The sequence below is a fragment of the Prionailurus bengalensis genome, chromosome C1 (genome assembly GCF_016509475.1).
Source record: "Prionailurus bengalensis isolate Pbe53 chromosome C1, Fcat_Pben_1.1_paternal_pri, whole genome shotgun sequence".
Classification (NCBI taxonomy): Eukaryota; Metazoa; Chordata; class Mammalia; order Carnivora; family Felidae; genus Prionailurus; species Prionailurus bengalensis.
This window is the reverse complement of record NC_057345.1, coordinates 191935652-191960905: the sequence shown is the minus strand read 5'-3', so window position 1 is coordinate 191960905 and position 25254 is coordinate 191935652. Positions and strand designations below refer to the sequence as shown.

Genomic DNA, 25254 nt, shown 5'->3' with positions numbered 1-25254 from the left:
AATTTTGTACCATAAGAAGTTGCCATTTTTCCAGCTCCAAAAGAGCCAAATAGCATTAATTGGAGATTCAGCCTTAAAACCTTAGGATTGATTGTTTGATTATTTATTTTCACTTTGGAAGATTGGACCTTGATCCTGCTATCCTACAAGCAAAGCCAGCAACTTTTTTAGTAAATATATTAATTCCTTACTTTGGCCCAGTGCTATTTATAGAAAACTAAACAACATTCTTTTCACCTAATCAAACAGGAAAGACACTTCCAAATGTTTACCATTCTGATATCATCTGAGTTTATTCACTAAGAAAACCAACACATCTATTGAGCTCATTCAATTGTTCTGGGGAGAGGGCTCAGAAAGCCTCTAGAATGTTGACCCTTGGAGCCCTCTGCAAGAGTCTTAGCTTTAAATTGGCATTTACTGGAAGAGATCAAGCTTTGATGGTATATGAAATAGTTTTTTTTTTTTTAACCATATTTTACTACTTCTGCTGTGTGGTGCATTTAAGCCAATGTTTCGGCACTTGGGTCCTGAAGTAAATAGCTCATGACCTCTGCCCAATTATGTAAACTGAACAAACAGTACTGCTATTTTCATTTATGGTATAATTACAGTAGAATGCGATGAGTGACTGCCATACATATTTTCGAAGGGCTATTTCAATTTAAAAAAGAAAACTTCTCAAAGTTTTCAGTAATAAAAAATATACACAGAAATACCGTTTCTGGCTATGACATTCATTTTCCCCACGGTGAAATTAGAAAGATACAATAAAAATACTTATCAAGCATTTTATAAAAATCAAGTTTTCCTCAAATTATTAATAATAACCTTGGTCACTGTCACACATTATTCCTTTGGTTTGTCAAAGGTTCACCCTCAAGAAAATCCCCTATTCCAGCCAGTGCTCAGGATTTCTATCCCTCTCTCACTGTAGGTGGTAAGAACAAATGTATCTTAGTGACCTAGTTAATTTATAGAAAATGGAATCAATTTCCCTTGTTTCATCCTGACTGAACGTTTTTCTGGACTTACCTGAGTAACAGATAAGCACTATTTATCAGATGGCTTGGTGGAGCACAAAGTTTTGATTATTTTATACTCTTATCGCTACTAATGAAATATGCAATATGCCTCAAAAAATTTGCAAAGCATGGCCTGCGAGCACCCAGCAGCAATGAATATTTACTGAGGATTTATTTTGCACAGACACCCTTCTCTCAGAATTGTTTCTCTCCAAGTGCCTATGAGGGCACAGCAATGTTCTTGGGTGTCTGAGCTGTCTTCCAGGTTCCCACATCCTAGGACCTGGAGAACACAATTTGCAGGGGCCCTTGCTCTGCCCTAGCACCCAAAAGTCACCCAGAAATTCCCTGCAGAGCTCGGAAACTCAATGAGGTTGTGCAGGCATGGGCCCAGGGTACCCTGACACCCTCGATCTGGCAAACCCAGAGACCCTTTTTTTCCCTTCATTGTTAACAGTGTCTGGAGATGGGCATTTAAAGAGATAAGGCTTCCTCATTGCTGCTACCCCTAGCCACTGTACATGGAGATGGGCAACGCTTTAGAGGATTCATTTAACCACACTATCTTCCCAGACCCTGCAACAGGTGCATACGTGAGAAATGCAAAGGCTCTGGCGGAAGTGAGAGTACAAATACAGAGGCAGGTGACTTACTGGTGCCTATGGTATTCTGACCATCTGGAAGGAATAATCCTATTGTTCTGACCTCTATGAACCACTTTATAAAAATATCGTTTCTCTCTCTTTTAAAAAGGGGTAATTACAATTAGATGGTGAGAGGAGACAGGGAGATGGGATGACCACTAGCCCCTCCTCCAGGCTTCAGCAGACTTTGCCCCCTAAGGTTGGAGCTGAAGAAACAAAGGGAGGACATTCGGGAAGACAGATGGGCTGAGGCTGGAGTGCTGACCTGCATGTCACTGGCCCTCACTTACCAAGGTCCATGCTTTTTGAGGCTTTCAGATTCATTGATTCAGGCTGCCTGGCCGGTGTCACGGATCTGAAGTGGGTGTGCTGATCTGGAAAATACACTGCCGAATCCACCCCAGAGCTATGGAAAGAAGCCACATGCCATATTTAGATTTAGAGTAAGAAAAAAAAATTTTTTTTCTCCTTTGGTAAAGGAAGCAGTTGTCATTTTGAACACAGCCCCTCCTCATTCCCCCTATAGTTCCCAACCATGTATTTGCAACGAATTCTTGAATCTCAGGTTGCTTTCATGAGATGTAGCAACTCTATTTTTAAGTATTTTATCACACTCCACAATTTAAATAAAATATTCTCTGGCTAATATCATGTTTTCCTCTTCACTGGTTTCTGTTAATTGGGATCCTGCTGTACAATATAGAACTTTCAGTGGGAAAGGCGAGCCTGGAATGAACTGGCGCTTCAAAGGAGGTCACTGGATATTAGCAGAGCCTAAGAGCAGGTTAAGAGATTTCCGTGGGCTAAGCATGCCCTTCCTTTAAAAACAAGTGAAAGGGTTGTATCCTTTAAAGAAAACCATCCTGCTGAAAGACTGATGGCCGCAGTAGTTTGGTTTTCTACTTTATTTAGGTCTATTTCCTAAAACTAATGTTAATACTGAGCAAATAGTCTGCTCATCGATAATATAAAAAGGAAATAACAGGAAAAGCACACTTGACGATTTAGACACAAGATACATTAAATGCCCATTATAGGCTTCCTAGTACTTGTAGTCCGTCTCAAATAACTCTATTTCTGCTAAATATTTTATTTATTTTTGCTTGAGGTTGAAAGGGATTATATAAGGGAATTGCAGACAATGCCTTATTTCGTGGTTAGAAAAGAAATCATATTTATAAATTCTATAAATTAAATTGTAGCTGCTTTCTCCCTTGGTATTATCATATATTTAGAAAGTTAATATGGTGGCTCATTTCAACATAGCTTTATTCTAATTTTAAACACAGTGAAACCCAAATCAAGTATCTGATAAATCTGAAAGTACCAAGTGAGGTTGAGGTTTCAAACAGTTGGGATTTGACACTTTATGTGAACAATAAAACAACAACAAAAAATGAACTGTTAGGTATGAGAATCCTAAAATGTACGGGGGACCTCAATTTCTTAACCAAATATTCCAAAATGAGTTTAATCTTTTCCTGAAACTCATTAGTTATGCACATTCAATACTGCCTTGCAGGAATATTAAAATTAAAATGCAGCCATAATAATATCGCTGAGTTAATGGGTGAACCTCCATTATTGTAATACAGTGGGTGGCTTAAGGAAGCACCTAGGACAGGCGCAGAGCACAGAGCTCAAGACCACAGATGCCAGAGCTGGTCTGCTTAGTTCCAAATCCTGGCTCTGCTCCTGATGAGTTGTGGGACCCGGCCACATAATGGGACCTCTCTGTGCTTCAATTTCCTTATGTATAAAATGGGTATAATTACACTCCCTGCCGCATGCGTTTACTAAGAGATACAATGAGTTTGGAAAGAAATTTGTAAAGTAAGGAGAAGAGATTCTGGCACAGAGTCAGTGGCAAAGAAGCATTTAGGAAACAAATAACCAGGTAAGCAAATAGACCACTCTTGCTGCCCAAATGACTGTAAATTTTTGCTTTTCGGGTTACCAATAGGATTTTTCCAGTTTCTTTCTTTCTCTGTTTTTGTTAAAGTCAGTTTTTGTTCTATGTATATACATGGTTTCATGAAAATGTCTCAAGAAATTCAAATCTATATAATTATATAATCTTTATAATTATAAAGCTTTTGGTTTGTCTTTGGCTTCTTTCTTGGTGTCTGGCTACATTTTCAATATCACTGACATATATAAAGTACATCTGATGTGGTAGGGAGTGACGACAAAGTATGCCAGTGGTGGGCAAAAATCCTTGAACCACCCATGCTGCTGACAATGGCCTGGCGTAACAGCAACACTCCAATTGTTTCAGCCCATTTTAAAGAAGAATTCTGAGAGGCTACTATGAACATGAGCTTCCCCCTGAGCCTCGATGTTCTGGAAGCACTTGCCTTTAAATGTGTTTATTCGACCTTTATTTGCACTTGGTTTTTCATCCTTTGATGTCTTGTGATGATGTGGTTTTAGTGTCAGAAAGACTCATGGCCTTCATAGAATCTGAGAATTTAAGGGCCGGAAGGCATTAAAGGTCACCTCATCTAATTCTTGTAGATAAGACACCGAGGCCCAAAGAGGAGGCTGATGTTCCAAGGTCACACAGCTGGCCAGTGCCAAAGTGAGGACCAGAACTGTTTGTTCTTAATAGTGCTTTTCTTGGAGCCACGGAAGCTTTGGCTAAAATGGTGGCTAACCCGGGGCCCAAGTGCAAATGATGCTGACACTATGGAAATCAAAACTTTCCCTTTTTGTGCAGATTCACTCACTCTCTTATGCTGCTTGCATTTTAGGTCAGCTCTTTGTGTCAGTAGGGTGATACATACCATCAAATACAAGATCAAAGCGTTAACCCAAACAGATGCCCTCAGTTACAATGAAAGGCATTAGGGAGGTGGTTTAGGACCAACATGAATATTCCTCATTAAAACTTGGGTCACACTGCATTTAAAGTGCTCTGCTCCAGGGAGACAAGGGGAATGTACCCAGCTGAGTAACACACTGGTTAACCTGTTTTATTGTCTTACTTTACACCAAACTATTAATTGACATATTAAACGTAAGAATTCAGATTTTTTGAGGCTCTCGGGAAGCAATTATCCCCATCCCCGTTTTAAACAGCAAGGTAGAATGCCACTTGCTAAGCAACATCAGGTAAGGATCTGTCTAAAGTGAATTTTTTGGTACAAATGTTTAGATATAATGCAGGCTGATCAAAGAAACAAAGAGCTGCTTTCATAAATGAATGTAACAAATGTTCACATGTGTATGTCCGCACACTATCTATACCTGAATCTATCCATTAAATTGATCATAGTGATTCATACATCTGTTGCCATTGCTTTGAATGGGACCAAGTGCACAGTTTGGAACCTTCTATAGAAGGGCCCATTTTGCCATGATGCCAAAGAAGAAATAAGGCAAAATAAGGCTGATCTTTAAGGAGGGAAGTAAGTGTAATATGAGAAATTGCAAGATTAGAGTCAATGTGAGCATACAGTACAAACAATGAAGTGTAGTACTGAATTAATGCGAAAATAGTTTAGAGATGTAAGTGAGACCAGTGAAACCATTTGTAATTTTATGCTACATATTGAAAGTTTTTGGAGGGAAGGGGTGACACAGCGATTAACTCTAAAATATGACATGTTTTAATTTTGAAGAAAGGTAGCATGTGCTCATGGCTGAGTGGCTGTAGTGGGAAGCTTCAAGTTGACAGGCCAAAGACATGTTTTAAATAAAGGCCATGTTTTCAGCATCAACAACCAGGGACTCTATCAAATAGAAATGATACTCAATGTCAAATTATGCTGCATAATGAATAAATAAAGGTAGCGTGAAACATATGCTAGTGTCCTGAATATGGTGACAAATCGGGAACGTAAAAGACATATAAGACCCAGCCATGAATGTTCAAGGAGAACTGTCAGAAATAAAAAGGAAGGGGAAGAAGACTTTGAGAGGTATGGCAAAAAAAAAAAAAAATTCTGAAGTCTTAGGTGTCCATGAATAGGGCTTCAACAACTGGCTACTATGAGTAAGAGTAGATGAAGGAAGGAAGGAAGGAAGGAACGAAGAAAGGAAGGAAGGAAGGAGGGAGGGAGGGAGGGGAGAGGCAGAGACAGAGAACCCAGAGAGTATGCAGACAGAAAAAATATAAACATGTAGGGAATAACCAAATGTTGTTGAAACTGTTAATAAAATTGAATATATTCTGTTATTAATTTGCCTTACAACCACCCTGAAATATCACAGCAGAAAATATACTTCCTTTACGTTTATTTTTTATTTGGACACACGTATTCTCAAGTTTTGTCCAATAATTGATGACATAATACTACAAGTTCAGGAAACTCCTGATGTCTTTTTGGTTCAAGACGCAGGCATTAAGTTGGATCACATTTGTGTCTCACTTCTCATGCAAGAGTCGTTTTCTGTTTCACAAGACTGGCTGCATCCCTAAAGCACCACTTTTCCCTTTTAGAGGGCTTTTAACTTTTTTTTTGAAAGCCAGGGCAGCCTCCCTTGCTCAACCCTCCTGGCTCCTTTCCAACCCTTCCTCCATCCCGAGTTCCACACATCCCAAACCCCCTGCTGCTACCGGTCACCTAGGCAACACAGCAGCTTGCAGGATGGTGCAGGTCACGAGATCCCGGGGGAAGAGTTTCAAAGCTTTACCTTTGTTCCTTCCATCTCAAAAATGTCTTTGGCTCTGCCCCTTTCTCTCCAGCCATGCTGCTCCTCTCTTCATTCAAGCCCTCTCTTCTCTTGCCAGTCCCCAGACTATCCTCTTTTATGGCTTTCCCCATCCACAACTGAACTCACTCAACTTGATAGTCACCGCCCCTCCCCCGCCAACAGAAGAAATCTGTGGAGACATTGAAGCAGCCAAAAAGGGAGTTGTCAATTCCCAATCATTCCATCTCTGCAATATCTCTGAGGCCCTCTCTCACCTGAAGAGGTTTCTCATCCGAAAGCTTCTCCCTCCCCTCCCCAGCACTGTTCCTTAGTACCTTTCATGGCTACTGCCCTCGAAAACCTGCAAAGAGTCTCTGGCTTCCAATGGATGTTAACCTTTCTCCATTTACCTAACACGTGTACACAACTAAGACCCAGGTCTTACCATGCTGTCTGCTGAAACCTTGCAACAAGGTTTTACTATCTGATGAACGTATCTGCATTCCTTACCCTTGCACTCTGGGCTCCATCATCTGGCCAGTCAGCCAGGATACAAGATGCACAAACCAACTTACTTTCCCAGTTTCCATGCTGTTCCTTTTACCCTTTCCTCTCTCCGAAAGTCACCTCCTTCCTGGGCTTTTCTCCTGTCCGCCTCCAATTCATACTTTAAGGTTAGGCTGAAATGCCATTTTTCCCATAACATTTTCCCCTGATTCCTGTCTTCTGCCTTGGATGTCCAGAGCATTTTATACCTTCTGGTAAATATCACTTTGTACCTTGTGCACTAGTTGTCATTTTTCCCTACTGGCCTACCATCTTCTTGAGGGTAGGTTTTATATCTGATTCATCTTTGCTTTATCCCAACAGTTTTTCACATACACGCAGGATAAACAGAAAAGGAGAATGAAAGAAATTATGTTTTTAATGTATTTTCTAATGACAGAAAACTGTCACTTTTGATTCAGGATTGAGGCAGGCAATGGAAATGAACGAACACAATTAAACATGTCCAGATTTTCTTCCAAGAAACCCCTGGAAAACTGATCTAGAACATTACTAGTTGGTGAAATTGTATTTGAGTAAGATAGCTGACTTCAAAAAGATAGGAATCAGAGATAGCTAAATATAGGTAAGCTTCCAGCTAATAGAGTTAGCTATACTCTTTTTGTGTTGCTTTATTTTTAGCAGATCGTAATAAAAAGCATAATAGGAATGACACCAGCATTGCTGCAAGAAAAATGAAAAAATTTCACAGGATTATCAAGGGACATAGAATGGAATAAAATACACAATTTTTAACAGCCATAATAAATACAGAAAATAGCAAAGGGACAAGTTAATGATTTTTAAAACTCATCAGAAGAACAAAATCTATGAATTCCACTAGTCAGATGGTGTGTATACTTACTAAATCTCTCTCTCTCATGCTTGTGAGATCCTAAAAATTATTGATTTTTTGGTTTCTATTACAGAGTGGATATAATATTGGGTACTCTTTTCAATATTTTAGATTATATATGGTGTTGCTTTAATTTTTAGATTCCATTAACTTTCTTGGAACATTTATTTTTAAAATACCTTTAGGGTTCACCAATTACAAGTGAAGAAAAAAATAAAAACTAAGCTTTATGTCCTCTCAGTTTTTGTTTTATACCTTCCCATATAACCTTTTGAGCTCTCTGGTTTTTCAACGTGATAAAAGAAAGTTCTACATTTCCTTAAATATTTTATAATATATGACGAATTTTAAATTCCAGGAAGCAACATATGAATACTCTAAGCTATTAATTTCAGCTATGACAAGCTTTCACTGAAAAGGAATTACAGATGCTATGAGATTTCCATTCTGGAAAGAAATAGAGTTAAAATAGGGTGGCTGGGTTTTCGCAGAAACACCGTAACGAGGAACATTTACGATATATCATTTTATCAATACCTGTGGCTGTAATCTTCAGTGCCCAATTCCAGAACGGGATGTGGTGGTGGAGAAGGTGGTACTTCGGCCTCGGCCCATCCGTCACTGGGAAGCAATAGCTCTAAAAAACAATGAACCAATGAAGCTGTAAGCTCGAGGCAGAACTGTTCAGTGCCTGGTTTTGTTTCAGTCCACCTCACAGATGCAATTTTCGCCAACACATAAACCAACCTTGAAATAAATAAGTCCTCCTACAGAAGTGAAGGATTTGTACGAGAGCTCAGGCAACCTGTGTGAGGAAATCTAAGCCTGCTAATGGGTGTTCACGCTGGTGACCTGCTGGCAACCCATGGCAAGTCAAGACCGTGCATCTTGAGTATCTTTTCCCACCTAGAAAAGGCTGACAGTCGCTCATGACTGGTGTTCTGTGGAAGATTAACAAAGCCATCTCTTTCGTGCCTTAATGGTTTTGTAAACAAGACTCTCTAGTGAATACTCTGGATCATATGGAGATTTAGTTATTGGCCTTAGTGACAAAAAGTACTTAAAAAAGACATGAGATACTGTACATCTACTCACCCTTTAGAGACGGTAGAGGGGAAAAAATACTATTTTTGCATCTGTGCCACAATGGAAATACATGGGTTTGAAGCCTTGGAGGCAAAAGACTAGGGTCAGACCTGGTTTTCTCTCCTACTCAAGATGTATCCTTTTCTAATCTATTCTACTCTAGAAAAATTAGACCTGTATCCTGAATATGACTACAACTAATAACAAGCAAGGTTGTTCGGACCCTACTGTGTACTAGACATCATGCTAAGTATTATGTTCATTATGTCATTTAATACTCATCATTATTACCAACATCAACTCATGTGTGAAAAGCATGATAGAGTGTCCTGGGCAAGCAAAAAATCTATGCAGCAAGGCCACCATATTTCCGGTCATGGCTCCCACAACTGCGTGAGCTTGGACCAACCACTCAACTTCTCTAAGCCCCAGTTTTTTAAATCTATAAAGTGGGGATAAGAATAGCTTCATTAGAGGAGTATAAGGATTGTATAAGACGGTGCATATTCAAATAGATTTATAAATGCAAAGTGCTAATAAGCAACAAAAAGATTATTATTCTATACATTCTAAACTCTACTGCATATCTATTACAATGAGATTTAGTAAAAGGCGGAACCCTGTTGGTCCTTGATTGCTGGAACCCTGCTTGATTGCAGGGTCTCTATCCCTACGAAAGGCTGTTGGTAACAGAACCTGCCTGACTTGCCCACATGCCAGATGTGATGGTTACTTTCGTATGTTAACCTGACTGGTGACTGGGTCCAGGATACCCAGATATCTAATCATACATTATTCTGGGTATTTCTGGGAGGTTGTTTTGGGGTGAGATTAACATTTAAATCAGCAGGCAGAGTAAAGTAGAGGGTCCCCCCTAATGTGGGTGAAACTCATCTAATCAGCTGAAGGTCTGGATAGAACCAAAATGCTAACTGTCCTCCTCTGAGGAGAGAATTCTTCCTGCCTGACTCTTTTCAAACTGAGACACTGGCATTTTCTTGCCCTTGGACCCAAAACCAATCACTGACTCTTTCTGGGTCTTGAGTCTGCTGGCTTTTAGATCGTGACTATGCTGTTGTCTCTCTTTGGTCTCTAGATTGCCTATTCACCTTACAAATGTTGGGGCTTGCCTGGCTCCATAATCATGAGCCAATCCTTTGTCATCAATCTCATTATATTAGTTATTATATATTACTATGTATATTATATGTTACATGTATTACTGCATACCATTATATGTTATGTATGTTTTACATTGTGTTATATGTTATTGTATTATATATCTGTATACATGCATATACATCTCATTGGTTCTGTTTCTAAGGGAAACCTGTTCCAAACTCTGCCCCAGGGACTAGTATAAAATGGAGGTAATTCTAGCAGTGCTGGCATGTGCCTGGGTAGGAGGCTTAAAGCAGGAGATCTTACAGGCAGGGTGACCAAGGTATAGAAGCATGGTGAGCAAAGGCAGCCATCACTGTCCCCCTGTACTGCTCTCCACCCAAGTGATCTAGTGATTTGGTAATATGGCAGGAGTCAAGCAGCCAGAGGCTTGCTGACAGGAACAGAAGAAATACACTGTAAATTGGGGACAAGGGACACATTGGGACATTTTCCACAGGCTGTAATCTCTCTACCTTCAACCTCCTACCCCGTCTTTCACACTGGTGATAAATATTGCTGTGATCATGTAACTTGCCCTCTCAGAAACCTCTCAGTTGAACACAGTAGCCTAGAGAAGGTCTGTGCCCTTTGTGGGCAACTTCATTTCCTATTACACATTAGCCACCCAAGACTACTTACTGTTCCCCAACCACAACCTGGGCTTTCCTGCCTCAGTGTGTTTGCTTACATAATTGAAAATCCACTCCCATCCATCACAGTCCCGCCCTTCTCTCAAGGTCCACCTCAAATATCATCACCTCTATGAAACTTTTACTATTTCTCTGGGATCTGTCAATACTTTTAGAATAATGACAGAGAATACTCGTGCTCACTGTATCTGTGTGCACATGCAGACCTCATTTCTTTCTTCCTGCACATGCAGACCTCATTTTCCAGCTTCTTTGTACCTAGACTAGGTCTTTCCAGTAGAATGAGAATTGTTCTGGTCATTGTCATCCCCCGTCTCAATGGGTAAGAAGGTGCACTCTCTCCACCTTTCCTGTCTACCAACTGCAAGAAGGAGTGGCTGAGGCTCTAGAAAATGGCCCAGCTGCCAATGGAACGAGCCCAGGACCCTCAGTCACTGCACAGAGCATGGCCTCCATCTTTCTGCCTCACTGGGCTGTGATAAGACAAGAAAAATACTTCCACTGCCTTCATTCACTGACATTGGGTTTTATCTATTATTATTATGGAAATAATTCCACTTACAACATTTATCATATGCTGATTTTGCAATGAGTTATCGCTCTATCACCTATGTATCTATTTCTCTGACTGGAGAAACTTCCTTGTCCTCTTTCTCCTCTCCATCTTCTTCAGCATTTTCTCTGGCTTCTTCAAGTTTTATTACAACCATTACCTTTAATTTTTGTTTTATCCACGTGAACAATCTATGTTTTTTAAAGTAGCTGTAGGTAGAGAGGTAAATACCCTCTTTGTTGACCCTTTATCCTTGGTACATTTTTAAACATATTCAGATGCCATAAGGAATTTTTTTCCTCTTGGCCCAAACACCTCTATTAACCCTATATCAATGTGAAAGTCTGGTATTATTTTCTCCAAAAAAAAAAAAGAAAAGAAAAATTCTGAATTTCATCACACGTACAAGGTTAAGTCTTGACGGTCACCCTATTTTTACGCCGGTGAATGTCGCCAGTGCACCCTCTAGTCACCACTTCATTCATGACCCAAGGGCCCTGATTTTAATCATTTTTTATGACTGTTACTTGTTTTACGGAATCAAAAAAGAAGAGTAAAAGAGATTACAACTTTAGACAAGGGCTCAGCAAGCTGTGGCTCTGGTCCAAAACAAGCCCGCCATCTGGTTTTATACATAAAGTTTCATTGAACAGTCATGCTCATTCATTTACGTACTGTCCATGGCTGCCTTTGCACTACAGTGGCAGAGCTGAAGAGGTGAAACACAGATCTCTAGGCCTGCAAAGCCTAATGTATTTATTATCTGGTCCTTTAAAGTTTGATGATCCTTGCTTTAGATTTCTTTATAATTAAAAAAATTTAAAGCCTATTCTTGAGGGCTGTAACAGCATTGTATTCATCTTTGCATCTCTGAGAGTCTATTCTGCAAAATGGAGGTATCCGATAAACATCAGGCAAATTGAAAAGTATAATTCAATTTCTGATCATGACTCCAAAGGTAGTGCGTTATGTACCATAGAGGGGTGGACATATGCTAGTTCCCCAGAGAGGGCACATTAGGAATTATACATTATGTGTCTCCTCAAAGGACTTCAGGTAACATGGGCCCAGTGAGAGAGGATACAGAACCAAAGGGCTTGGTTTGGGGTGGGGATGGCATATCTATGGGAGCCTCCATTGGGTCCAGGGCAGACTTGGGGCAATGGGTGACTCACACATGGGACTGGAGTACACTTGAGCTGAAAGGTGAGGGGAGGCAGGAGTAGAGCACAACAGGGGAAACCAGAGCAATGGAAAGAGAGATAATAGCAAACCAGAGGCAAATGGTGCTTATTACTATTACTTGACTACGACTTGGCCAGGGTGAGATCTGCCGGCAAAATGCTTCAGAAAATACAGTGTTGGTAGTTCATGTTCCTTACTATCATTCAAATGCTTAAGAGGATTTTGCAGTAGACCCGAGGGACACAGCCCCCATCCTGATTCCCATCTTGGAGGACCACACTTATTCTAGTGCAGCCATTGCTAGCAATTCTCAAACACAAATGTGAATTTTCCGATGTTACGATTTCCACAAATGTTAGTTCTAAAAATGCCTTTTCCATGTAACAGCTTGACAGGAATATGTATATATATAAAAAAATAACCGTGGAACTGTGGGTGGTATGTACTATTATTACAAAAATAGATGGAACACACATATCAACATTGGATTTTTAAATATACAAAGGAAAGGAAAAAGGGAAGAAAAAAGTTAATGTTTTGGCTGTAACAGTTCCTTTCCTCACTAGACATTACACTTTGTCAACTCAATCTTGTTTTTCTAAAGCGGCTCCTTAAAACACTTGGTAGGGTTGAGTCAACATTCACTCAGGTTTCATGAGCCTTCGTGGCCTACTGCTACCTCACATGCATCTGAAATTCAGAAACTCTCAATGGTTCTCAAAATTTTAATTTTTTTCATATTACAAAGAGATGATGATTATGATATTATTCTATAGCATCATGTTTATAAATTCTAATATATCAATATATCTATATATAGATATATAGATATAATTGATATATATATCAATAGGCTTATATATGTATAGATATATAGATATAGGCTTATATAATATCTATATAGATATAATTGATCTATATATATATATGTCTATATATATATATATATCAATAGGCTTACATAAAAGAGAATTTCATCTACTGGCCTCTTACAACTAAAATGTTATGAGTCAATGCCTTGACTGGCCTAATTCTTTAACTGAGTATTGTATAACAGATCCACACGGAAATAACAATAGGCTTTTGCTGCTTTAAAAAAATAATATTCATTGCAGTCACTTCTTGAAAGAACTGAATTTTTTTTTTTTTTTTGTCACCTTGGAAAATTGACATGGGGGAAGGAAGTGGAGTAGGAACCTTGTAGATAGTTGACCTGTGTGGTTTTTCACTGGTGTAATAAGGTGTTCCACCTGGAAGCATGTCTCAAAAGGAAGAGAACAGGGACTCCCAGTAATTGTCTATGGCTATGTGTACCCAAAGGACTCTAATGGTTCAGTGGAAATACAAATGCAAAACATTCTATTGAAGTTTCAAAGTATTACGCCATTTTATTGTTAGCAAGTTCTTTGATTAGACTTTATTACTGAAATTTTTTTTATTTTTTCTGGGAGCGCCTGGGTGGCTCAGTCTTAAGCATCCGACTTTGGCTCAGGTCATGATCTCACAGTCTGTGAGTTTGAGCCCCGCGTCGGGCTCTGTGCTGACAACTCAGAGCCTGGAGCCTGCTTCAGATTCTGTGTCCCTTCTCTCTCTGCTCCTCCCCTGCTCACACTCTGTCTCTGTCTCTCTCTTTCAAAAATAAACACTAAAAATTTTTTCTTAAATCAATAAATATATATTTTTTCTGGGTGTATACTTACACAACTAGTTCTATAGTTTCATTATTTTGGCCTTTGCTACCCTTTCTGGAGGTACTATCCCATTTCCCTGGGTATCTTGATGTCCTCTAAAAATACTCTGCATAATTATCACTTCAGCATCAATATTTTATAGCATTAAAAATGAGGGGCGCCTGGCTGGCTTAGCTGGTGGAGCATGAGACTCTTGTTCTTCAGGTTGTGGGTTCAAGCCCTGCGCTGGGTGTACAGATTACTTATAATAAAATCTTGAAAAAAATGAAACACGATGGGAGCTAATGTGCCAATATTCCTTTGGATGTCAGTGGTATAATTAGGAATAAAACTCTGAACTTGGATTATCACTTATCACATGTTGCTTGAGAATTAAATGCCAATCAAATTATGTAAAGGCTAGATATTTTAATACAGATGGTAATGTTCTTGATCATTATATGGGCATGATAGAGAGAAAGCTGTGCTAGTCTGTGTAAAACTTGTTGTTCCTTCCCCAGATTCTCCTGCTACTGTGATTTAAGGTCTCAGGAAGAGATCTCGCTTTGTCAAAACAAATTTTAATTTCTTAAAGAAGATGAGAAAAGACATACTGAGTATTTCTTTATCTGATACAAAGTCAAGTGAGCTTTTAATGGACATTCTTGGTATCAGGTGAAAGGACTTCAACAATTTCAAGAGACCAATGTAAGACAGGGTCCATGCTGGGGTTTAGGGAATGAGCTTGAATCAGAGAGACAAGGGGTGAATCCAGGATCTGCATGGATCAAGTATGTAGTCTTGGGTAAACTGTTCACTCTCGATTTCTTCATCTGTAAAGTGAGTGTAATTATAATAACAGTATTACCCACTTCTAGTGGGTATGTAAATTGCTTAACACAGAATCTAACAGACAGTAAACACTTAATAAATGGTCACAGCTGTAGCTGCTACTCTCACTAAAACAGAGGGAATCAGAGGAAAAACCAACGTCCTATTCTGATGAAAAAATTCTAGAGGAATCTGACATGTACAAGCCTGTCCTGATGGAGTTCTCAGAGTTTAGATATTCTTCTCATGTAGTTAAATTTGGATGACATCTTAGATGTAAATAAGGGATCGATTACACAAACAGTACCTCCATTCGATAGATTACTATGCAACCACTGAATGTGATGCTGTAAAATATTCAACGACAGAGCAAGATGATCATAATGTGTTATTAATCAAAAGAGCAATTCCCTAAACATTATATATAGTATATATCATTTTCATCTTATTTTATATATGCATATTTGCATGAAGAATTGAAATATAGATGCAAAAATGTTATCGATTAGTATCTCTGATAGTTAGAAGTATGAGTAATATTAAATTTTCTTTTTACTGCTTTTCCCTAAATTTTCTGTAATGAATATGTATTGCCTTTGCAATACAAAAACTTAATGTTATTAGAAAGAAAGGAGATGCAGGGAAATTAAAAAAATTTTATTTTCTTGATGACCTGAAGTACGATTTTTCAAAAACAAAGAAAAGTCCAGGGACGCCTAGGTGGCTCAGCAGGTTGAGTCTGACTCTTGATTTTGGCTCAAGTCATGATCTCACTGTTGTGAGATCAAGCCCCAAGACCGGGCTCTGCGTGGGGTGTGAAGCCTGCTTAAGATTCTCGCTTGGGGGCGCCTGGGTGGCGCAGTCGGTTAAGCGTCCGACTTCAGCCAGGTCACGATCTCGCGGCCCGTGAGTTCGAGCCCCGCGTCGGGCTCTGGGCTGATGGCTCAGAGCCTGGAGCCTGTTTCCGATTCTGTGTCTCCCTCTCTCTCTGCCCCTCCCCCATTCATGCTCTGTCTCTCTCTGTCCCAAAAATAAATAAACGTTGAAAAAAAAAAATTTAAAAAAAAAAAAAAAAAAAAAAGATTCTCGCTTGTTCTCGTCTCTCTCTGCACCTCCCCCACTCACACGCGCACGCACACTCACACTCTCTCTCTCTCTCCTTCTCGCCCTCAAACCAAAAAAACAAAGTCCAAATGTTTTATATCTAGAGGTCTACTAGTACAGCATAATAAGGGAAAGACAACATAGGGAGGGAATAATAAGAACATTCTAACTGTTAACAAAAAGATGTCGGTTATGGTACTTACCACACTCTTCCTAGAGTCAAGCATAAATCTGTGAATCATGATATGACCATTTTATGGTTTAATACTTGTCCATACATTTTTTAAAAGTTTAATAGTTATCTACATTAGGTAACTTCTTATATTACAAGATTGTTGAAAAAAAATAACACTTTGCCATTTCTTTTTCTCCAGGCATGGTTTGTTTTATACAGAATCCTCCATGTTTGGGGCAGCAAGCACAGAAACTGTCATTTAGACTGGAGGCAATGCCAGGAATCTGCTTCACAACTTCTGAGTCAGCTTTCCCACCCATCACCTCTCAGTGCTCATGACTCAGGGTAACAAAGTCTGCACTTAGTCTAATTAACTCCCCTTTGTTCTTTTTTTTTCTTTTAATAAAAAAGATAGTCTTGTATTTTCTCACACTGTTTGTAGTAGACGGAAATGGACAGCCTCTTACCTTTCTGTTTGTCTTGTGAACTGTATGTGCCAAATGGATGCAATGAACTATTATCATTTCTCCTGGAGGCGTTTATAGCGTTTGGACAATTCTCAAAGCATGGCTTAGAAAATGCCCCACATTCTGTAGGCTCCTAAGGGACGAAAATAAAAATTATATTTGCTTTTGAAATACGTTCTAACTTGGTCAATGAAAGCGAGGTAGAATGATCAGTTTATGAACCATCCTCCAAAAGTCTACCGCACAGAAATTCTCGACTGAAAATTCAAAATGGCCCTATTGGTTAATAAAACATCTTTGGATATGAAATAAATAAAAATACTGACAATGTGGTGCTAAGGATTAGGAGTACTCATAGCCAACACAAAAGAGGATTAACTTGATTATTCTTTCCCCCCACTTACAACTGGCTTCTTTCAAATTTTCCTCCATCTGGGACCACAGCTCGTGGCAACAATACAGCTCATGCCAAGGGTGTTTTTCTGCCAACCAGCTGGTTCCTCGCTCTCTCCCTCAGTGACTAAGTGCATATGCTCTAGGACAAGTCAGAACCTAAGCAGGTTTGTCACTGAAATGCCATGAGTGTGTCCCACTGCGATACTAGGTCTTTAGGCCAGGAGCTAAAACAAACCCTGTGACAATGCCAGACAGTGGTTCTCCTGAGCTTCCCCCCCCCACTTTTTGATATTTTCCCCTCCAATTTTGATTTTGATGGCCTGCAAACAAATTCACAGTGTCTTCAAAATGGCCAGAGTAACACCCCCACAAGCCATGTTACACAGGTGTGAAGAGGCAGTAGAAAGGGGCCAGGTGTAGAGAGCCCCAGCTGTTTGTTCAAAAGGACTGAGGCACAGAGAACTGGGTTCTGCTGTGGCTCATATTATGTGCCTTCCTAACACAAGGAAGTCATGCGGAAGCCATCTCATGGTTGTGCCTTTGACCGTTTGTGAGAGGATCTCACCCAAACAGAAACACGGATCTGATGCCGCACCCCCGCCCCCCCCCCCCCCCCCCCAGAGCTCTTTCCTTCTGAGCAAAGCATCTGGTCCAAGCAATTTGATTATACTTTCCTCTTAGTTACAAACATTTGGTAACCTAAACAAAATATTTAAAACATTCGATTTATGCATTCTTAATAATTAAAATGTTTTCAGCTGCTGAAGCCCTGTTAGCTCTTTGTCAAGGCTCAGAACGTTTTTCCCACAGCCAGGGTTACCTTCTGCCTCTGTACTGCTAGTCAAACCAAACTCCTCCGAAATTAAAGCTGGAGCCCAGGCAGGCAGGAGGGCCAGGGCTCACTTTGCACAGCCTTGTGCTTTAACAACAACAACAAAAATTCTGCTTTCCCAGCTCTTTGATAAATGACACAATCGATATCCCAACAACTGATCAGTAACCAGCCTAATTAAAATATTCAGCCTGTAAAATAGAGCTGTCGTGGAGCCCTCCATTAGTGTCCCAGCCAATAAAAAATATAATGGATTTTTAAACATATTCTCCTTCTACCAAGATGAGCTTGGAGCGGGGAGGGAAATGTTTTGGGGAAGAGGAAAAAAAAACAGGTCATAACCCATTTTTTAATACCAAGTCTCTAGGCTCAAATAGAATTACAATTGAACCTCAAGCTCATCCTTTGAAAAACATGTTTCTGTTTCAAATGATTTTGATCCAATCAAGGACTCATTATGTATTCTTCACGAGGCCCTCATCAAAACTGTTTACGTATCTTGTACATCTGGGTAATGTGGGAAAATACTCCAACAACTATATATTTTGACTTTTCTTAAGTAGCTTCTTCATTTTTTTTTATATCAATATAATGTTCAAGTAACCATTTTGGTAATCTTGCCAAATCTAACTAATTGATTTGCCTGCACGTATGAGCGGTGCTGAGACCTTTTTCTAGGTTGTGGTGCTTTTATTTTACCTGAAGGTGACTGCTGGTCCACAGGAGAAGACACCAAAAACACGAGTGCACAACATACGCTGTGACACAGTAAAACACAGAGCTGGGAGGTCAAATAGCTGCAGACTTTTTTTTTTTTTTCCAATTTAATAAAGATTAGTTGTACATTAGAGGCTGCTGTCTTTATAAGAAAAAATGCTCTTTAATCTTCATGGGTACCACAGAGATCCTCGGTAGCTGAGAGAATCAAGTGCCTGTCTGTTCCCCATGGAAAGCATGTAAATATTAGGGAAACCGAAAAGGGATCTTGTTTAAATGTCCTTGTAAAAATTGCTTTTTGTCCCATTTCTTAATTCCCAATTAATTTCCTAGTGAACTTATTAATAAGACACTTCTGAGGATGGGCAACAAACTAAAAGTTTAGTTCTTTCTTCTGATGGAATAATTGTCAACCCACCCCAGAGCTTGAGAATCAACATGGAAATATCTGCCGTAAAGGAGAATGCAAATACTAAAATGACTCAACTAGATGAGCCAAACTATAGAACGCTCACCCATTAGGCAAACACCTGTTTTAGAGAAACACATGGAATAAGGGAAGGTGAGAGGTGGGGGACACAACTTCTAACAACTGTATTCATTTTTTCTTTTCTTTTTTCCTTAACTTTTGGTTATTTGTACAGGTATGGTACTCTACAGCAGCACCTTCCAGACTTTTCTCTTACTTGAAATACCTTTGTCCCAAGAAATCTCAAGGAAGACGTAATACACAGATACACAGAAGGGTTGGCTTAGGGGCCCACAGACCATCCTTCAGACCCATCCCCGACAACTGGTACCATGAATCCCAAGGCTCCAGAGTAAGAATCGCATTAAACCAGAAAGGAGCCAATTCCATCATGGATGGAAGCAAAAGATAAGGGTTTTATAACTATGTACATAAGTAAAATCCATTAAATATTCATGGAAGCCTCTCTGTCACTTAGGCAGACACAAATGTTGAAAACGAGTTGGCTCATTATATATAGTCTCCAGTAATTGGCCAATTTACATTTATTTAACATTTACAAGGTTATGTACAGAAGAGTAAAAAGGTACAGTTACTCTCTTCCGATAGCTGATAATATAACAAAGTGAGATATAGTTTACAAGTTTACTACTTCAGCTGACCCCCTCAGATACAGTAGGTCTCAGATGCATCTTTTATTCATTCATTAAACGATATTTATTAAGTGTCTACTGTGTGCTGGGAAATGAGGATACATTAAGGGACAAAATAGACAACAGTATCTGTCATCTGTAAGCACTCAGCACTCAACTATGTATGTCTTCACATCGCCAGAAAATGGACAACCTGGGATTTTTACTCAAGTGATCCATAACTTTAGAGCCTAAGCTTTCAACTGCTATGAGCTTCAACTACCTTCTGCTATGCCTTAATTTGAAAAATCCTTTTTTTTTTAATTTTTAAGTTTAACTTATTATTAAAACTAATATTTTAAATGAGTGTGTTGTTAACAGCATCCTATGTTAACTTTGCATATTACCAGATTACACAAATATTACTTGTCCTCAGAGAATATTTGTGTGATATGCTTATGTTTTTCTTAACTCAACTATGATCAACTGTTTTCTCCTTATCTTTTCTTAAAATATATTTCAGGAGTATTTAATAATTATTTTTATATATTAGAAAAAATAATGTTTTAGGAATATTTTATATTTATTATAAATATACTAACATAATTGTATAACTTAATAATTGTATAATACATAGATATTATAATGGTATGTAAGTGAAATGTTTAGGGGTACTGGCATTCGAGAATATTTTATGGTTACGCTTCACGTCTAGGTAAAAATATTTTTGTATTAAAAAATCCATAGAAAAACCAGATAAAATATTGCAAAAATACTTATTAAATTAAAAACATTTATTTAATACCACGAAGCAAGCAGCTTGCTTAACAGCTTAAGTTTTAAATTAATTAAGTCCCAGGTCTATATTATCCATGTGCACATTATGGGGGAAAATATACAGAGCTGAGCGCATTACAACAATCTTCATATTAAGCACTATATATATCTGATCAAGAACTTTCTAAAGTATAGACACTATCAGCACATCAATCAAAAAGTATATAAAGATGTTATATAGTTTAACAGTTTATTATATGCATAAAGCCTTGCTCATAAAGTCCAAATCTCTAGAAATTTCTGGGGGAAAATCTAGAAAATATGGACCTGTGACATTTGATAAATTACTTACCTTGTATGAACATTTTTATACCTTCTAGTTATACCTATAATACGTAACCACACGTAAATCCATCAGAGCCCTTCGGGGGCAGGTTTTTCCAATTTCAGAATCAGTATGATACTAGTGATGGAAGTTTGCATACCCTAGGGGGCCATTTGGGCAATCTGCAGAGGGAACCAAAGACATGCATCACCTCCATTGGTCTCTCTGGCCTCCGCAGAATCACCAATTGGATCATCCCTCGAATGTTTCCCTCCATGGACATTGATCGCCTCAGTGTCTCCATAGCTTCGTGGTTGGATTTTCCCAAAAGAGATTCCCCATTAACGGCAATCAGCTGGTCATTCATCCGCAGACGACCATCCTAGGACAGAGGAAAGAAAAACAGTGTTAAACAGAGAAAGGTACGGTGATGATGTATGGCTATTTCAGGAAAAGTTCACATTTAAAAAGAAAAAAAAGAAAAAAGAAAAAAAAACCCAGCCATTAGGAATGATTTATTTTCTATGGCAGAAAAAGGTTCTGGAGCTTATCAAATAGTCACGAATACTAACAATAATGAACTGTGTGAAAGTGTTTTTTAGAAATCTCAGAGTCCCAAGCTGCAATAATTTAGACATTTGTATAATGTCTCTTACCTAAATCTTCGGCAAGCATGCTAACCTAGCCCAATTCTGCCATTTTCTCTGGCAGGGACCATATTGGCTCAAAGAAAGGGGATTTGGAAGCAGAAGGAAGTGGTCACATCACTAGAAACAAGGGTTTGCATTTTCAGGCACAGAGAGACATCACGCTTAAATGTTGTGTGTTTGACAGCCGTAATGCGTCTCCTAGATATTACTGCTAACTCTGTTGAATGGTGCTGGAAACAAAACAAAACAAAACAAAACAAAAAAACTCATGTTATTTTCTCTAATACAACCAAAAAGTTGCTAGTCTGCTAGTCTGCCGAAGAACACAGAGATGTGCAGAGAAGGGCCAATTTGCACTGATGTCTTCTGGCAAAAAAGCATGACAAAGGAGACTGTCAAGCTTTCTGCACACAGGCTCTGACTGATTACTACTTTTACCCAGAATCTTCAGGAAACCACATTCTGCAAAGTGCACAGAACCTCAACATGTGGACAGGCAGCCCAGCCTCTAGTTTACATCACGTCTAGGTATTAGTCATCTGCAACCAGAAGCATCTCACAAGCTAGGGATGCCAATGGTAGCTAGCAAACTGGGATGGCACTGTGTGCTTTCTCTATCTAAGATAAATGATTGGTAATTTCATTAATGGTGGCAGGTCTGCGGCCAAAAGAACTTAAGGGGACCACAGTGCATCTCCCCAACAGGCAGCTTCAAGGGGAAAACACTCAAAATACAGAGAGTCTGTATAGGGACATGCCTTATACCTGTTTCACACTAGGGAAGAAAGTTCTCACTATGAGGCACAGGTGCAATTTTAGTAATTTTATGATGTTGCTGTTGCTAATAAACTTAACAGAAGTACCAGTAGCTACAGTTGCCCTTCCTGGAGAATTTTTCCATAAATTATCTCTAGAAGTCAAAGAACTCAAGAAGTAGATCAACATTTTACTTTGCATTTTTCAGATAAGGAAACTGAAACAGGGAAGGGCTGCAACTTGCCGAAGTCACAAAAGCAAGTCAGAGACAAAGTGACCCAAATTCTGGTTTTATGCACCTTGGCTCTTGGGTCTCTCTACCAGGCTCCTCTTTGTTACTTGGTCTCTAGACTACAGTTGTAGGACACGAAAATAGGAAAGGAAAATACTAAAGAGTTTTGTTGGTAGTAAGTATCTGAGATCCATGTTCAAATTTAACAGAATAAAATACAAAAAAGAAAACTTTCCTAAGAAATGAGAAAAGCAGGCATACAATGGACAATGGGACCAACTGTGCAGCTTTGGGAGAGAAATCGTGTGGACAAGTTGATAAACTTTGACTAACTCGGTAGCAGATGGTCCGTGGAAGTTCTTCTGCAGACAGTGGGGGGAAAGGGTGAGCAGGGAAGGCTGCTCTGGAGAGCTAATGCCCTGGAGATGCCCTGCCCGTGCCGCCTGCTGGAGAGGGTGCTGACCGTGCAGGATCATGGAGGCCGCCCAAAGGAGCACATGCTCCTGAACGAAGAAACAGAGATGGCGGGGCAACAGGATTGATCGAGAAGGGCATACAATCAGAGCTGTGCAATGTCTGAGTGGACTGCCTCAGCGTAACGGCCCCTCCCTTCCTCTTGTTTTCCCATTCCACTTAACCTTTACCCTAATTTGGAGCAAATCTGGAAATGAGATTTACAGGAAAGGCCAAACAAGAAAGAAATCTCTTCATTTCTGTTATCTAATTTTGAGGGAGGCACATAAAAAATGAGGTTAAGGTTACACGAAACAGGGTAAAACAAAAACAACCATAATGGTTTAGTCATGTGAAGTGAGACATAACACGAGAAATCCTTCGGTCCTATTTTGGCATTTAGTGGAAGGAAGGCTATTGGGTTGAAGCTTGAGGAGGATGGGAGGGTCACTAAAAATTGGATGAATGATTTTTAAAGAGGAGGAGGAAATAGAGGAATTAGACCAAGATCCCAGCCCTGTCAACAGGAAATGAGGTCTACTAGGTGTTGGATTTGTAGAGGCTTAGTCTTGGCAGGACACCTCGTCCTCTACAACATGAAGAAAGATAAGGATTGAAACTTTATGGGTATCTCTAGAGTGGAGGAAATAAAATCTGAGTGAGACTCCACCTGGTAACTCCTATGAACCTTGTCTATGAAGTATGAGGCAAGGTCTGAGTGTAGGGGTAAACAGAGAGAAGGAGACGTAAAGCCTTTTTTTTTCCTTTGTAAAATAATCTCTCACCAACAGGTACTAAGCACAAACTTTCATTTTCAGCTACAATCCAAGTCTCAAGCATACAGAACTACATGGAAGGAGAGCATGTTTGCTATATTCAGTCCAAAACAAAAAGGCAGGTTAGGTCACCCCAGGGCAGCTGGGATTTTTTTTTGTTTTAGAAGACATCCACATTTATCACAAGCATCACTGGAGAGCTATGGGCATGATAAAAATCCACACACTCTCATTTTCAGGCTTGGCTGGGTCTGTTGCTCTTGGTGTGTGCTTTCTCTATCTAAGATAAATGATGGGTAATTTCATTAGTGGTGATCCCAGTAAGTGCCATGTTGTCCTAACATTTAGAATATAATCACAGAATTTAGAGCTGGAAAGGTCCTTAGAGGTCATCTTGTCCAACCTCTTCTGTTTACAGATAAATAATGTGATGCCTAAAGATGATGAGAAACCATTTATTGAACTCCTCTTAAGAGAAGGACTTCCCCATGGGTTAGGACTTGCTTGGCTTAGTTTGGGTCAGAGCTAGAGCAGAAGAGCCCAAATCCTGGCTTCTCAGCATTCTCGATTTCCTAAGCGTCCTCTCTGCTACATAGGTGACAATGACTAGTTCCAAAAGAAATAATGCTTCAAGAAAAAAACTCTCAAAACCAGAGAATACAATATGCCACCAGATGTCTTCCAGAGGAGAATCCTATACAAAATCCAGAGTCAGATGGCAGAAGATGTGGGGACTGGTGAGTGTGTGCTGGGCAATGGCAGGACAAGGACACAAAGTAGAAGCAGGAGACAAAAATTTGCTCGTGTCTCTACCTCTATGAACATACATGCATCCCCAAGTGCGGTCTTGATCTAAAATGAAAGTGGTTCAATGGAAAACTCCTTAAATACCTCTAACTCAAACTCACTAAATATCCTTCACAATTGTGCATGCCCTTGGGATGCTTTGGAATAGTTTTGACCAAGAAAAGCACTTTTTTAGGTTTTATCTTTTTCTGTTAATATTGTGTTTAAGTAAATACTTAGACATGAGAATGCTACCTCTCATCAAATGATTTTATATAAGTGAATTCAACTATCCGGGGATATGACTCAGTAATTTTAGAATATTTATTTCATTGTAATCTGGGTCATGCTTGCATTTATTAAAGAAAAAAAATCCTTTTCTGCTATAGACTAAATGTTTGTGTCCCTTGCCCCTCACCCCTCTTCCAAATATAACGTGAGGTTATTAGGATGAAACCCTCCTGAATGGGGTTAGTGCCCATATGAAATAGCCTGAGAGAGAACTCTCACCCCCTCTGCTGTGTGAGGTACAGCAGGCAGACGGCCACCTATCAACCTGAAGTGGGTTCTCACCAGATACTGAATCTGGGGACATCTTGATCTTAGACTTCAGTCTCCAGAACTTAGAGGAATAAATTCTGTTTTCAATAAGTCACTCAGGCTGTGATAGTCTGCTAAAGCAGCCCAAACAGACTAAGACACTTTCCTTCCTGTTTTACTGTCATCAGACACCTAACTAACAAGACTCTTCACCTCTGGCAACTATACTCTTTACCTCTTCCCACCCCCCCCCCCCCCTTAACCAACTCTGTCTATCCTCAAGCCAGGAGGGAGTAAAGGACATTCCCAAAAGAGGAAG

The 25254-nt window shown here is 39.4% G+C and overlaps 1 protein-coding gene across 2 annotated transcripts in view; it reads right to left on the bottom strand.

Moving 5' to 3' along the window:
- Nucleotides 1–25254, bottom strand: part of PARD3B (par-3 family cell polarity regulator beta) — a 1020722-nt gene that overhangs the window by 391714 nt on the left and 603754 nt on the right. For both annotated transcript variants that reach the window (XM_043577601.1, XM_043577602.1), the window contains exons 12-15: nt 20954–21124; nt 16595–16727; nt 8247–8346; nt 1960–2075 (exon numbers count right to left, since the gene is read on the bottom strand). In XM_043577601.1, coding sequence (XP_043433536.1) covers nt 1960–2075; nt 8247–8346; nt 16595–16727; nt 20954–21124 — 520 coding nt within the window. The remainder of the gene's footprint in view (nt 1–1959; nt 2076–8246; nt 8347–16594; nt 16728–20953; nt 21125–25254) is intronic.